The 13,325-nt window shown below is 47.2% G+C and overlaps 1 protein-coding gene across 1 annotated transcript in view; it reads left to right on the top strand.

Annotated features, from left to right (window-relative positions):
- Positions 1–3,764: 3,764 nt before the first annotated feature.
- LOC311343910 (transient receptor potential cation channel subfamily M member 3-like) overlaps positions 3,765–13,325 on the top strand; it is a gene marked incomplete at both ends in the record, with an annotated part of 55,139 nt that continues 45,578 nt past the window's right edge. Inside the window, one exon of the mRNA XM_084468876.1 lies at positions 3,765–3,854. Within this exon, the coding sequence (XP_084325002.1) occupies positions 3,765–3,854 (90 nt within the window). The remainder of the gene's footprint in view (positions 3,855–13,325) is intronic.

Below are 13,325 nucleotides of genomic sequence, written 5' to 3'. Positions count from 1 at the left end.
TCGACGCTGAACCGGAGACAGCACGTTATTGTGGCAGTTTAATAGTTTAGCCTTAAGTTTATTAACGGCTACGGTTTTGGTTTCAGTGTTAGGATATATTTGTGACAGTGAGTCCCGTTAGACTACCACTTTATCTCATCGTATAACTACATCGGCAACTCCTTTTTTTAAAGCCGACTGCCGGCTGGTTATCGGTTATCCGGATAACCGATTCACCCGACAAGATCGATATCGACCAGAGGGAGCCCCACCGCCAAAGACCACCGTGTCATTATTAACTTCTAATAGAAGTATTGCCAAAGACGAAGGAAAACACGATTTAGGTGAGTTTGTTACACACTCAAACGGAAATGCGCAAACCGCTACGTTAGCATTTTACCGCGAGGGGCCGGTAAGAACCGAAGTGCCGCGAGGGGGCGCCGTAGAAACCGGTTATCGTACGACGTGCAGTTCGTACCAGGGTAGTCTCGCGAGAGCACAATTTGAATTTGCTCAGCGAGTCACTCTGGGAACGAGCAATATGATCCCTCCCCGATGCCCCTCTCCCAGCACATTAACCAATCACATCTGTGTATCTGATATAGGAGGGCCAGAAGCATAGACCTCTGAAGAATAAGTCCCGCCTCCGAGGCTCCGGTTCCCTCGGTCAAATGTCTATGGGGAATAACATGGGGTTTATGAATGATCGTACATAACAAACTCTGTAGGTGGCGGAGAAGTAAAAGCTGCATCACGTTTTGAACTACGCACTTTTTCCATCTAGTTTCGACTGTGTTTTTGGATTGTTGGTGCCGTTAAAATAGCATTTATAATCGTTTACTACTTTAACGGCACCGACAATCCAAAAAGCCAGTCGAAACTAGATGGAAAATGTGTGTAGTTCAAAACGTGACGCAGCTTTTACTTCTTCGTCAACTACAGAGTTTGTTATGCACGATCATTCATAAACCCTGTGTTATTCCCCATAGACATTTGACCGAGGGAACCGGAGCCTCGGAGGCAGGACTTCTTCAGAGGTCTATTGCTGTTTTACCGATCGGATACGGCAAGTCTTATCTATTGGTTAGCTCTGGATACGTCACCCCTTGTATTCTTCTGATTGGTCGTGGTGTTATCCAATTGAGTGCAGATGTGGGTCTGGATTTCCAGGCTACAGTTCGAAGAATTTTATTTTATCCATAATTTGAAAAACACAGAGGGTGATAATTATTTCTCCAGAGTACCGATAACGAAACTTTAAGTGTTAAGGGATTTTGCTTAAATCATGACAACATGGCTTTCAACGCCGTAGAATGGCGCAAATTGCTATTTTGGAGTCAGGTAACGGAGAGAGTCAGGTGGAGTTGTTTACTGATTTCCCGGTTACTGTTATTTGTGTTCCTGATACTGCTTCCGCGTTCGTCGATTCATATTTTTTTAGAAGTTGGAATTTGTGGAAAAGCCTGGTGGGGTTTAAATGTTGATTGCATGGAAAACACCCCCGGCTTCAGAGCACATTGTGAATTCTGCATTTCAGCCTAGATGTATTCTGCGCCCTCTGATTTAACCATCACATTCCGGTGGACGCTCGCGGTTCACCACCGGCGTATATGAGGCATTTCCGGCACTCTAGTCTAATTTTCTCAAATAGAAAAAAAAGAAAAACATCAAATGTTCTACAAATGGAAACATTTGTGATAATTGATAGTTCATGTTTTAAAGTGTCCACTTGACATTGGGATTTGCCATCTAAAAGCACTCTTTCACTTTGTTCCGCTGCGGCATCTCAGATCCAAATGAGTCACTGCTTTGGCTGAAAAATGCTTATATTACACAACATATCCAATGTGCCATCTAAAGTAATCTAGTGGTGTATTAGCCTGTATGTCACTATATAACATGAAACAGGCACTAACAGAGGGACTGGATGATGCGTTCTGGTGTGAGCACAGGGCAGAATGGAGGATGTGTGACAGGCAGCGTCTTGTTTAGTCATCAACACCTCAGAGCCCTCTGCTTTGATCTCAGCATCACGCTGAACCTCCGCCGAACCAGTCTGAACACGCTATTAGACTGCTTCATTTGCATTTCATCAGAATTTACCTCGATTGCGCGGCTGTTGTTTTGTTTTAGAATTGAGTTTCTTCCTGACAATAAAGGGAGTCAGCAATAGAAGCTCAGCGGAAATAAACTACATTTGAATTTCAGGCTGAAACGACAGTGGAAGTGGCATACTGTCCATGAATAAATGTTCAGACTAGACATGGCTTGGTACTAGGGAATGAAATAATAGAGCGCATAAACTCACACACCTGTGTTTCCGTGCGTCTTGTTGCGCAAACTCAAAATTGACTAAGGAGTTGAGAGAACCCTAAACAGATTGTAGTTTTTTTTTTGTGTGCATTAAGTCTCATCTTAAAATGTGTGCCTGAAGTACACAGATGATCAAAATATAAACAGTATAGTGTTGAACACACTCACAGTCCCAGTGATGGTACGGAGCTCTGGCTGAACCGGTGTGAAATGACAGGGATGGGACTCTTCCCCTGCTTCTCCTGAGGAGCCTCTCACTCTCCATCTCTCTCTTCCCACTCTTCCTCTCCCTCCTCCGAGCTTGATTGCGCAGTCTCTCTCTCTCTCTCTCTCTCTCTCTCTCTCTCTCTCATGCTCTCTCTCTCTTTTTTCTCTGTTACGCTTTACCTTCTCTCATTGCGCACAAGCTCTCCTTTTCTCCCTATGTTCATCGTTCCTCTCCATCTTTTTTTTGCTGCTCATTTTAACCACTTCACTCTCTCCATCCCTCTCTCCATCTCTCTCCCTCTCTCTCTATCCCTCTCTCTCTCTCTCTCCCGCTCTCTCTCTCTCTCTCTCTCTCTCTCTCTCTCTCTCTCTCTCTCTCTCTCTCTCTCTCTCTCTCTCTCTCTCTCTCTCTCTCTCTCTCTCTCTCTCATCTTGAAGCCCGTGTGGCTTCTAAACCCTAAGCCGCTGCCTCTCAGAGTGCTGCTCAGTTTATGCGCTCGGTGCTCCTCTCCTCTCTCTCCTTTGTGCTCCACTGTGTGCCGCACTGCACTGCTCTTCTCTCCTCTCTTCTCCACTTCTCCTGGATACCCCCTCTCTCTCTCTCCATCTCTCTCTCTCTCTCTCTCTCTCTCTCTCTCACACTCTCTCGCCCTCTTCATTCTCTCCACCTCCATCGCTCCTCCACTGCGTTACTCCTCCTGCGCTTCCATTGCGCACTGCTGTGTGCCGCTCCGCTGCTCTTGCCTTCTCCTCCATCCTTTCTCCTTGTTTTGGGAAATACGGGGCTTGTCGTCTTTACTTCTGTGTCCGCCACACCGGGAAAGGGCTCCGCGCTGCAGGTTCCAAGGAAGGTGGAATCCGATGCTTGCGCGCGGCGCTCCACGACCGACCGTGGCGGCGCGGACCCGTTGGATCTTCTTGCGGGCTGACGCGGTGGAGAGCGGGGGGGAGCCGGAGGGTCCGGGGAGCGGGAGGTGAGTTGAGGGCTGCCCAGGTGTGAGCCTCGCTCGCTCTCTCTTTCTTTTTTTTTTTTTTCCTCTGTGGTACATTTTCCTGGCGCGGGCTAACCAGGGTTTTTCCTCGGCACTGGCTGGCTGGTCGTCGCTTGCCCGTTCGATGGTCATGCGCTGGGACCAAGGCGCTTTCCGTTGGCTGGAGTCGGAGACCCCCTCCCCGCTTAGCGCGCCCCGCGTGGGGGCCGCGCGGAACCTGGCGCCGGGCGAAGACGCCGGGCACCAGGGGCCCCGCCGGGGACCGCCGGAACCATGAACCAGCTGGACGCGCCGCGGCCCATGAACTGGACCATCAGGAAACTGTGCCACGCAGCCTTCCTGCCCTCCGTGCGGCTGCTCAAGGTAGAGTCCGCACGCGCCGTCCAGGGATTCGAGGAACATTATGAGAGGAGGAGGAGGAGGAGGGGGGGGGAGGTGGAGGGAGGGGTGGAGGGAGGGGGGGGCGGGGGCGGGGTGTAACTGCCTTATGAAAGAGTAGAGAGAAAGAAGCTTTTTTTGGTGTGATTAGACGGATGGAAAGAAACAAGCTAAATATAACTGGTGGGAGAAAAGGTGCCATCCTCTTTTTCTTCTTTTTTTTTTTTACTGTGTGCTCGTGTCTGGTAATCGTGCCAGGCTCACACTGGATGGAGTTGGTGGGGGGGGGGGGGGGGGATGGGGGGATGGATTTAAACACTGGATGCTGAGAGGACTGCGCTCAGGAAGCCAATGTGTTTGGCGGTGTAGTATGGTAGCGGAAGAGTCGGTAGACGGTGTAGTGGGCACCACAAGAAGGACAAAGTATCGAGTTTGGATTTATGTTCCGACATTCACACAGGTCGCAGAATAAGAGAAAAGACAAGCGTAGGACGCTGTTCCACTAAGTGTGTGTGTGTGGGAACAAAGAATGGTGCAGAGAATGGATAAAAGTGAGAGGTACATCAGTGGGGTGCGAAGGAAGGGCGACAGAGTGAGAAAGAAAGAGCAGAGCTGGTGAGATGCCAGAGACAGCCCAAAGGTAGAGAGACAAAGGACAAAATCAGACAGAGGCAGGAGTGAGAGAGAAAGAGAGAAAAAAAGATGTGTGAGAGTGAGACGGAGAGAGAGAGCGAGAGAGCGGTTGCTGGTATTGGAAGAGTGAGAGACATCGAGGAAGAGAGGACCCGCATGAGAGAGAGACTTTGGAGAGAGGAGCAGGAGAGAGAGCGAGAGGAGGAAAGCAAGAGAGAGCCAAGAGGCTCATGGGGGAGATCCTTAAGGATGTGTTCCAGTAAGTGTGATGGAAACGAGTAGTGCGGCATTAAGGAGGAAGAATAAAGTAGGATGGAGAAATAAGGATACATGTCAGGTTGAGGGAAGGATTTTCACATTTTGGTTAATAGAAAATAAAGAGCTCCACAACTTTGGGGCAGACCCACGCATTTAACTAGTTCGGGCCGATTTGTGACGGACGCTGCTTCCGTCAGCATAAATTTGATGCATTGGCGGCGTTAAGTAATCCCAGGCACTAGCGCCTGCAAGTATTTGCATAAACTGTGAGTAGAGCTCCTTCCGCAATCACGTGGACGTCTTGAGTCGTTGCACTGGGCTGTTGTGGCAGACGCGTGCAAGCTCCTCCAAACCTCGCTGTTGACAATCTTCATGCTTCAGCTGTCACCACATGTAGGCGATCCATGGGGTCCTCCATTGTTGCTCGTCTTCAGTCAGCTCTTACATGAGTGTGTTACACGTCTGCCAAGGTGTTCCTGTGCTGTGGAACTGGGATGATACAGGCACACGCATTCGCAGGTCCTTCATTTGCATGTGTATGCACTGGGTATAATAAGGTATCGCTCCTTGATGGGCTGGCTGGCTGATGTTCGGTGGGTGTTCCTGTCCGCTGTGGGAGCTGGGGGCTCTCACAACTCACTCTCAAAGCTTTTTACCCCTCAGGAAAATGCTTCTGTTTGAAATGGATACTGGTTAGTTTTGGAGTTTTGATCAGAATTTTAGCTTTTTTCTTTTCCCAGCTGTCACCAAAAGGCTTGTTGTGTTGGTGTGTGTGTGTGTGTGTGGGTGTGTGTTATGGTGAATTCTCCTCAAGAGACCTCAGATGTTGGTGGGAAATTTACCTAACAAGCCTGGCTGGCATCATCTTCAGACATTTCTAAAGGATGTGCGCTTTTCTCCTGGACCGCTTCAGAAGATAAGGCGTGCGTGTTTTTCCTTCTCTTCAAGGAGACAGATGTGTGTGTGTGTGTGTGTGTGTGTGTGTCTTGTGCTTGTATGCGTGTGTGCACATGGTATCCCCTGCAGAGCATGCACATTTGATGATACAGGCAGGAGAGGAAGGCAAATGTAAGTAAATATGATTTCACTCTGAATCTTCTAGTGTCTCCAAGCCGCAGCCGAAGCCAAGTGGAAAATGACCAAGCAATTAGACAACTTGCAAAGTCCTCATCTTTTTTCTTTCCCAGACTCAAACTCCCCCAAGCGTTTTCTAGATCATGTATCGGTCAGCTCATCTGTCTCATGTCATACTCCTCCCTGTAAATAGTCACAGTAAAACAATGAACTAAGTGTGTCAGGGACAGTGTGAACTAATTCAGATGGTAAATACTGGATCAGAAACAATGTAGTGTGGTGGGCACTACGTTCTATCATTGTGTTTGTGGGAGAGTTGGTGTGATATATGTCTACAATGTTATGTTATACAAGCACAGTAGGTATTTGTTTAATGAGTTGTGAGTCTGAACATGGCTGCGGGCACCACCGTCCAATTCGTTGAGCGAAAGCTGAAGTTCAGCAGTGCGATCCCAAGGCTTACAGGCGTTTATTAACTTAGCTAAGCAGATATCTGGAAAAAATTAAGCCTATTTTGAATATTAGCCTATTTTGAAGCTGAAAGTCAACGTGAGGCACGTCTCTGTGTTGAACAGAAGTGTGCTTGCTTATCTTCATGGGTGCACATTTGTGCTTGGGTAAAGAGGGACAAGTGTGTTTTTCCTTGTCCTGAATGGAAGCTGAACGCTGTTCACAACTCAGTGCAACCATGGGGACACGGGGGCAAAAGCAGACTGGGTTCCAATTCAACTCGGGGCCGTATGCGTACGGCGATCAATGTCACGGTTAAACAGCCTTTTACTAAGGCTTTGGCTTCATTAGCCCGCCAGGCCTGGCAGGCCTAACATAATATACAGCCATTCCACCCTATAAAGAATCTCCCGGCTTGTTAGGAAATTATGGATGTGCTTTAGTCTTGAGGTGACCCCGAGATGTATTCCCGATTCGGCCCCTCGCTGGGGGGGGCGGCCGCCTGCTGACTCAGGACGCCGGTGGCGGTTATTAACGGTCCCACGCGGCCATAACTCACCTCACTGCTGACAAGAGCATTCAACACGTAATTAAACTTGTTAGACTGGCTTCCCATCGACCTTTCAAATGGCAAAGCAATAGGTTCCGTGGCACTTGGCTCAAGAGTAATGTATCTGTTTAACAAGCAGAGAGGGAGGGGGGGAGAGCCAGGCTCTCCACGTTGGGAGCACCTGAAAGGTAAATGAGGCAGTTCAATAGTGTAAGTGTTTCCTCCACAAAAGGCTGGTTGGTAACATGCCAGAAATGAATGCATTACACAGCGTAACCAGGAGTGATGCCATTCTGTCTCTCTCGCTCTCGCTCTCTTTCTCGTGCTCTCTCTCTCTCTCTCTCTCTCTCTCTCTCTCTCTCTCTCTCTCTCTCTCTCTCTCTCTCTCTCTCTCTCTCTCTCTCTCTCTCTGACATTTTCAAATATAAATATTCATCGAATCACTCAAAATCCCCACTCTGTCACCGAGGGCTTCCGACAAGTAGTTACAGACTAGAGGCAGGGTTATGCTTCTCTTGCTGATGAAAGCACATACCTTGATAGTCTAGCGTTAAACAACAAGTGTTTTATTGAATGGGTCTGGCAGCCAGGACATTCATACAGTATATCCTGGTTCAAGGACCACAGTGTTATTTTAGTGCCGGTTGGTTCACAGGACATTACCATATCCCCGCCGAGAGACGCCTTCAGTGATATTTAATTAACAGGAGACCGAGATAACCTCCATACTCGGGTCAATCTAAATGAATGGTTGGATGATTAACTGATTAAGGCCAATCAGATGGAGAGATGGTGAGCTCTGTACACAGCCAGAGGCCAAGACCAGGGTCCAACAGCTAGGGGAAACGATAGAAGCGGGGAAGACTTCATCACTACTGATGACTACTGAGAATCTTTTGCCTCTTTTTCGTCTCGTTCTCTAATCTAATCTATGTGAATGTAATCTACCCCTACGTCTTTTCAATCAGGCGGCCTATTCTCGTTCTCACACTTTGTATGGGAGCATTTCAACTGTGTCTCCAGTCGCTCACTTGGTTCTAGAGCACGTTTGATTGTACTGATGAAATCAAAATGCAACAGAAAGATAAATATTTTGTTAAAATATATTTTGTTTATGTTTATGTGTGAAATTATGTCAATGTGGTATTTCACTGACGCATGCACATGTGCACACACCTGCTTTTTTGCTTCTCTCTCCTCCATTATCCAAGTGTTTTCTGAAATTGTGAGAGGGAATTAGCACCGTATGCAACATGCATAGCCACAGGAATGGAGAGGCAGGGGGAATTAAATACATCAGTGTATACAATATCTTCTGTCCACATGCTCCACCTGAATGAATGCACATTCAATCTGAATCCATAGCAGCGAGGTAGTGAGTATTTTGGTGTTTCCGATCTGTATTCAAGAGGACATACAATTATATCAGTGTTTTTAATTCCAGACTTATATCTGGGGAACTACTAGGTCAAATTCTGTGAGCATCTTATGTAACACTGTTTTGGGTTAGATCACATCAGATAAAAAACACTGCATTACATTTAACAGAAACCAAGAATAATGGAACAAACAATAAGAGTATGATATACAGTTACTGGAAATTAATTCCGATTAGTAAAGTGTCTGGGTGTTTCAACTCAAATCAATTGGAAATCGGTCAAGCTGAAAATAAGGAAAGTCCAGTTTGCAGAATGGACAGATTTTCAGCTCTGGGGTTCCTCTTGGTCCCACAGAACCGGTACCTTATTCCCTCAACCCCTTCTGATCCATGATAAAGATTGTTCTAATTACCTGCACGGCTCAAAGATAATCCTGCTCATCGTCATGTTCACTTTGGCATGTCGGGGAATCGTAGCCTGGAAATCCAGACCCACATCTAGAAAGCGGTAGGGTCTGGCAACGAGTAATGAAAATGGCCCAACTCGAGGGGCGGCCCCAAGCATACATTTAAAAATATCACTGCACGCAATTGGATAACACTACGACCAATCAGAAGAATACAAGGGGTGACGTATCCAGACCAGCGGAGCTAACCAATAGATAAGACTTGCCGTATCCGATCGGTAAAACTGCATTTAGTTTGGCCCGCCTATATCAGACACACCGATGTGATTGGTTATTGTGTTGGGAGAGGGGCATCGGGGAGGGATTATATTGCTCGTTCCCAGAGTGACTAGCTGAGCAAACTCAAATTGTGCTCTCGCGAGTACTCTGGATTTCCAGGGTAGGGGAATCGTGTATGTAAATGTAACCTACTTCCTCATCAGGACCAGCCCACTCATCCATGAAGGACTGAGTTGTTGCGTAGCAATTCGTTGGTCCGGGTACCCACAGCGTAGCCTGTAGAGTGCCCTGATCACGTGACCTCACGTTCGCTGCGCGGATCAGCCTCGACCTCTAGCCTCCCACATAGATTTAAATTGGCGGGAGAAGTTGCCTTGAAGACAAATTGGAGCGCCTTCTCCACGGAGAAACTCTTGATCGGACCAGATGCAATTGTGATTTCAGGACATCGAGGTGGGCGGCTGGAGGTCCAGACGGCGTCACACAGCCAAACAGAACGTGAGCGAGGTCATGGGATCAGGACGGTCTCTTGGTTAGCCTACAGCAGGGATGCAGCTAATAATCTTCCATTTCTGTTAATTGGGTGGATAAACCAAGTGTTTAGTCAAATCATGTTGTTCAAACACAAGCATTACTTTGTAACAAATATGGCCGTCTTATGAACATATGCCCACACGTCCAATACACTAGTGTCTGCATTATCCATGTGCTTCTTTCCTCACACTCGTGTAACTAAAGCTCTCTATACGTCCATGCAAACCAGCAAAGGACACATGCTGAACGAGGTCTGGGTGGGACCGACATCCTGGTCTCCGTGCATGTGCCTTCGGGGGGGGCCTGTGTCTTCCCTCCCCACTTTTTGTTTTCCTGTCGTCGGCAGGGGGGAGAGAGGCAGGACCCTCCTGTCCCCTTCATTGATCTTTCTGCGTCGTGAGTTGTCTCCAAAGCTTTCACGTTCAGCTCTCTCGCTTAATTTACGAATACCGGCTTTATGAAATCTCAATTAGGCAGGACATTATCTCTGTAATGAGACAGATGGAGGATGTAAGATGACAACTCATTTTCTGTTTCTTCCGGCTCACATAGCCTCTCTGCCTTTGTCGATTGGAATGGCTCCAACACACTTCACTGAGGAGAACGTAGATGATATATGTAATACACAGAGAGAATTAGTTTGATCCCATTTGAATTGTTTCAAATGGGATCATTGTTTGTTCAAGTTGTTTCAAACATATGTTTACACAATTTGGATGTGGAATTTGGCACACACACACACACACACACACACACACACACACACACACACACACACACACACACACACACACACACACACACACACACACACACCCCTTCCACCTTCGTGGGGCAAACACGTGACACGCTTGGTAAATGTAGTGACCCTCACGGTGACTTTGACCTTGAACTCTGCCAGGGAGCGTTCTATACCTGTGATTTAAAGACTATTAAATTATTTTGTCAGACAGTTGGCAATATTACATATAAAATTGTCCTTTGTTGGCACATAAACAGGTGCTGGAAATGACTGTAGCAGTAGCATGTGTATGCAACATGGCTCGCATGTGTCTATAAACAATGTTTCACGTGTCACTGGCGCTCTGATATGTGCATAACTGCATGAGCACAAGCAGTATGGCTGTATGTATTGGCCAATGAGCGTCCACCTATTTCATGCTTGGATTTGCCCATGGGACAACATGTTTGGTAGCTCCAGGTTGTTGTTGATCTCTCCATGTAAGGAGAGAACGCGGAGGAAGAAAGGCTTTGGATGAATGCATTTCTGCTATCTGATTGAATCACTCCTATCAATTAAGCTAAGTGCTACCCTCTGTGTGGGCCGGATCTATAATTATGTGGGTCACATGCCAGTGTGTGCATATATGTGTGTGTGTACATGCGTGTGTGTGTGGGTCACATGCCAGTGTTCGCATATATGTGTGCGTGTACGTGTGTGTGTGTGTGTGTGTGTGTGTGTGTCTGTATGTTTGCTTCTGTGCCTTGTATATATTGTCTATGTGAATGTGTCAGAGGCATTGTTCAGGGTTGTCACTAATATGCCATATGGTGTGTTTCTTTGCTTCCTACGTTAGTAGGCCTGTGTCATTCGTTTCTAAGGTAGCGACATGTCAGAAAAGAGTCATAAAGAAAAATCCAATAATCAATAGGATTCTAATTGATCACTCCACCGCTGACACATCTGGTGCCCTCGGCTCTTTGGTAAATGGAAGCGGGACAGGGGCTTTGCCCCGACGTTTGGGGTAGGGGGCCCCGGGGGTATAGTATACTATATTGTTTTTCTGGAATTGTTTTTTGATAAACAACCTATATTTCGATGCCTTTAGATGCACTCTGGCACCTTATTTACACTCGTAGTACTAGTACATGTCGAAACCGTTGAAAAATTGAATTGTTTGCTTTCCAGACAAATCAATGTAGTGTTGCACTATTCACCTCTCCATCACCTGCTGTCTGTCTTCTGTCTCTCTCCTCTCTCTCTCTCTCTCCATCATCTGCTGTATCTCTCTCCTCTCTCTCTCCATCATCTGCTGCTGTCTCTCTCCTCTCTCCAATATCTGCTCCTCTCTCTCTCCCATATCAGCTGCTGTCTCTCTCCTCTCTCTCCAATATCTGCTGCTGTCTCCCTCCTCTCTCTTTCCATCATCTGCTGCCGTCTCACTCTTTTCTCTCTCTCCATCATCTGATCAATTCTCGTCAAAAAAGTCTCAAATAAAACCAGTGAAGGTGTGTTCACTGGAGACGGGTTAAGACACCGGGCAGGACCCACTCTATTGTTTCCCGATTAAGGAATGGCTGATTTGCTGTGTGTCTGTTTTAAACTTGGTGTGCTCGAGAACACCACGTCTGACCTTTGGACGCATAGAGTGCCCGACGTGAATGCACCTTAAAGGGTTAACTAATGTAGGCGGAATCAACCTGCGTGTGGGTGAAATAGCACAGTCCTTGATTGGCTCTGACAAGCCGTTTGTAGCTTGTCACACACACACGAACAGGGGAGATGCGAAAGCGAGGGGCCATGAAAGCCCATATGTTCAAATGGTTCGCCTCCATGTTCCATCTGCATGCATGAGATCATATCTAAAGAAAGCATTATAGCCAGGTTAACATAATCCCGGCCCGGTCAATCAAGCTCTGCTTACTCATCATCTCTATTGTGAGCAACAATGGCCGCCTCCAGCATGGGCTCCTTCTTTGTTAAGCTGGACCCACTGAACAGGCTTCAATCAGCACCATGGACAGCGTCTGCTCCCAACCCCATTCAGTCTCGCAGCGTGTACGCATAATTGAAAGCCCTGGCCTTGAGACCTTAGCCTTGAGACCTTAACCGTGAGACCTTAGCCTTGAGACCTTAGCCTTGAGACCTTAGCCTTGAGACCTTAGCCTTGAGACCTTAGCCGTGAGACCTTAGCCGTGAGACCTTAGCCGTGAGACCTTAACCTTGAGACCTTAGCCTTGAGACCTTAACCGTGAGACCTTAGCCTTGAGACCTTAGCCTTGAGACCTTAGCCTTGAGACCTTAGCCTTGAGACCCTGGCCTTGAGACAGATGAGATTCCATTGGGATGGGCTTTGTTACTCATGTATGATGAGGATGTAATAATTACTAATGACTACAATGGCATTTCAACTTTTGCATTTGATCAATTCACAATTTTACCATTTAGCAGATGTTTTTACCCAAAGAGACTGACATTGACATCACATCCATATCATTAACAAGGATGCCTATAGCTGGTAGCCAGCTGTGGACATTTGAGGAATGAACCACGATGGATGTGAGCCAAACCCCGTAGCCACCAGGCTGTCCTGCGCCCACACAGAGATACTGTAGGACTGTAGTGAGCCGGCGTTGCATCAGGCTGCGCTGAGCGGCTGTGAAACCTCTCAGGGAACACTCTGTCACCACGCGACCTTGTCCACCCTTCAGACTATTTAAAAACTCGTTCTCTAAATGCAGCCAGTTGACTGCTGTGTGTGTGTGTCATCCTGTACTGGTTGACCCAGTTCAACACTCCACGCTGCCACACTGCCGGCGTCTGTCCTGGGATGGGTTCCACTCCGGGCCCCGGCTCCTGTTGTACTTTAAACAGGTCTGGAAGAGGGGTTTTGCTTGGTAAACTACCACTAATCATACGGCTATGTATTTTAATAGGATTTTGTCGTGCTTAAAAACCCCAGAGAAAGGTTGGGGCGCTGCTGTGCACATCACTTGCATACAATTAGTGAGCAGGGTTGATATCAGCGGTATCAACATATTCCTTCCTGTGGCACTCATAACACCGCACCCTAATGACAATGGATCCCCATAATGCACTGTTCGCAAATTCAATTAAAAAACAATTGGTTTAAAAAAGGTTTTTTGTCTAATCGTATTTTCCGTCGGAAATA

The sequence above is a fragment of the Micromesistius poutassou genome (genome assembly GCF_964030765.1).
Source record: "Micromesistius poutassou genome assembly, chromosome: 5".
NCBI classification, from domain to species: domain Eukaryota; kingdom Metazoa; phylum Chordata; class Actinopteri; order Gadiformes; family Gadidae; genus Micromesistius; species Micromesistius poutassou.
Note: the sequence above shows the minus strand (reverse complement) of the source record. Positions and strands in the feature narration are given on the sequence as shown.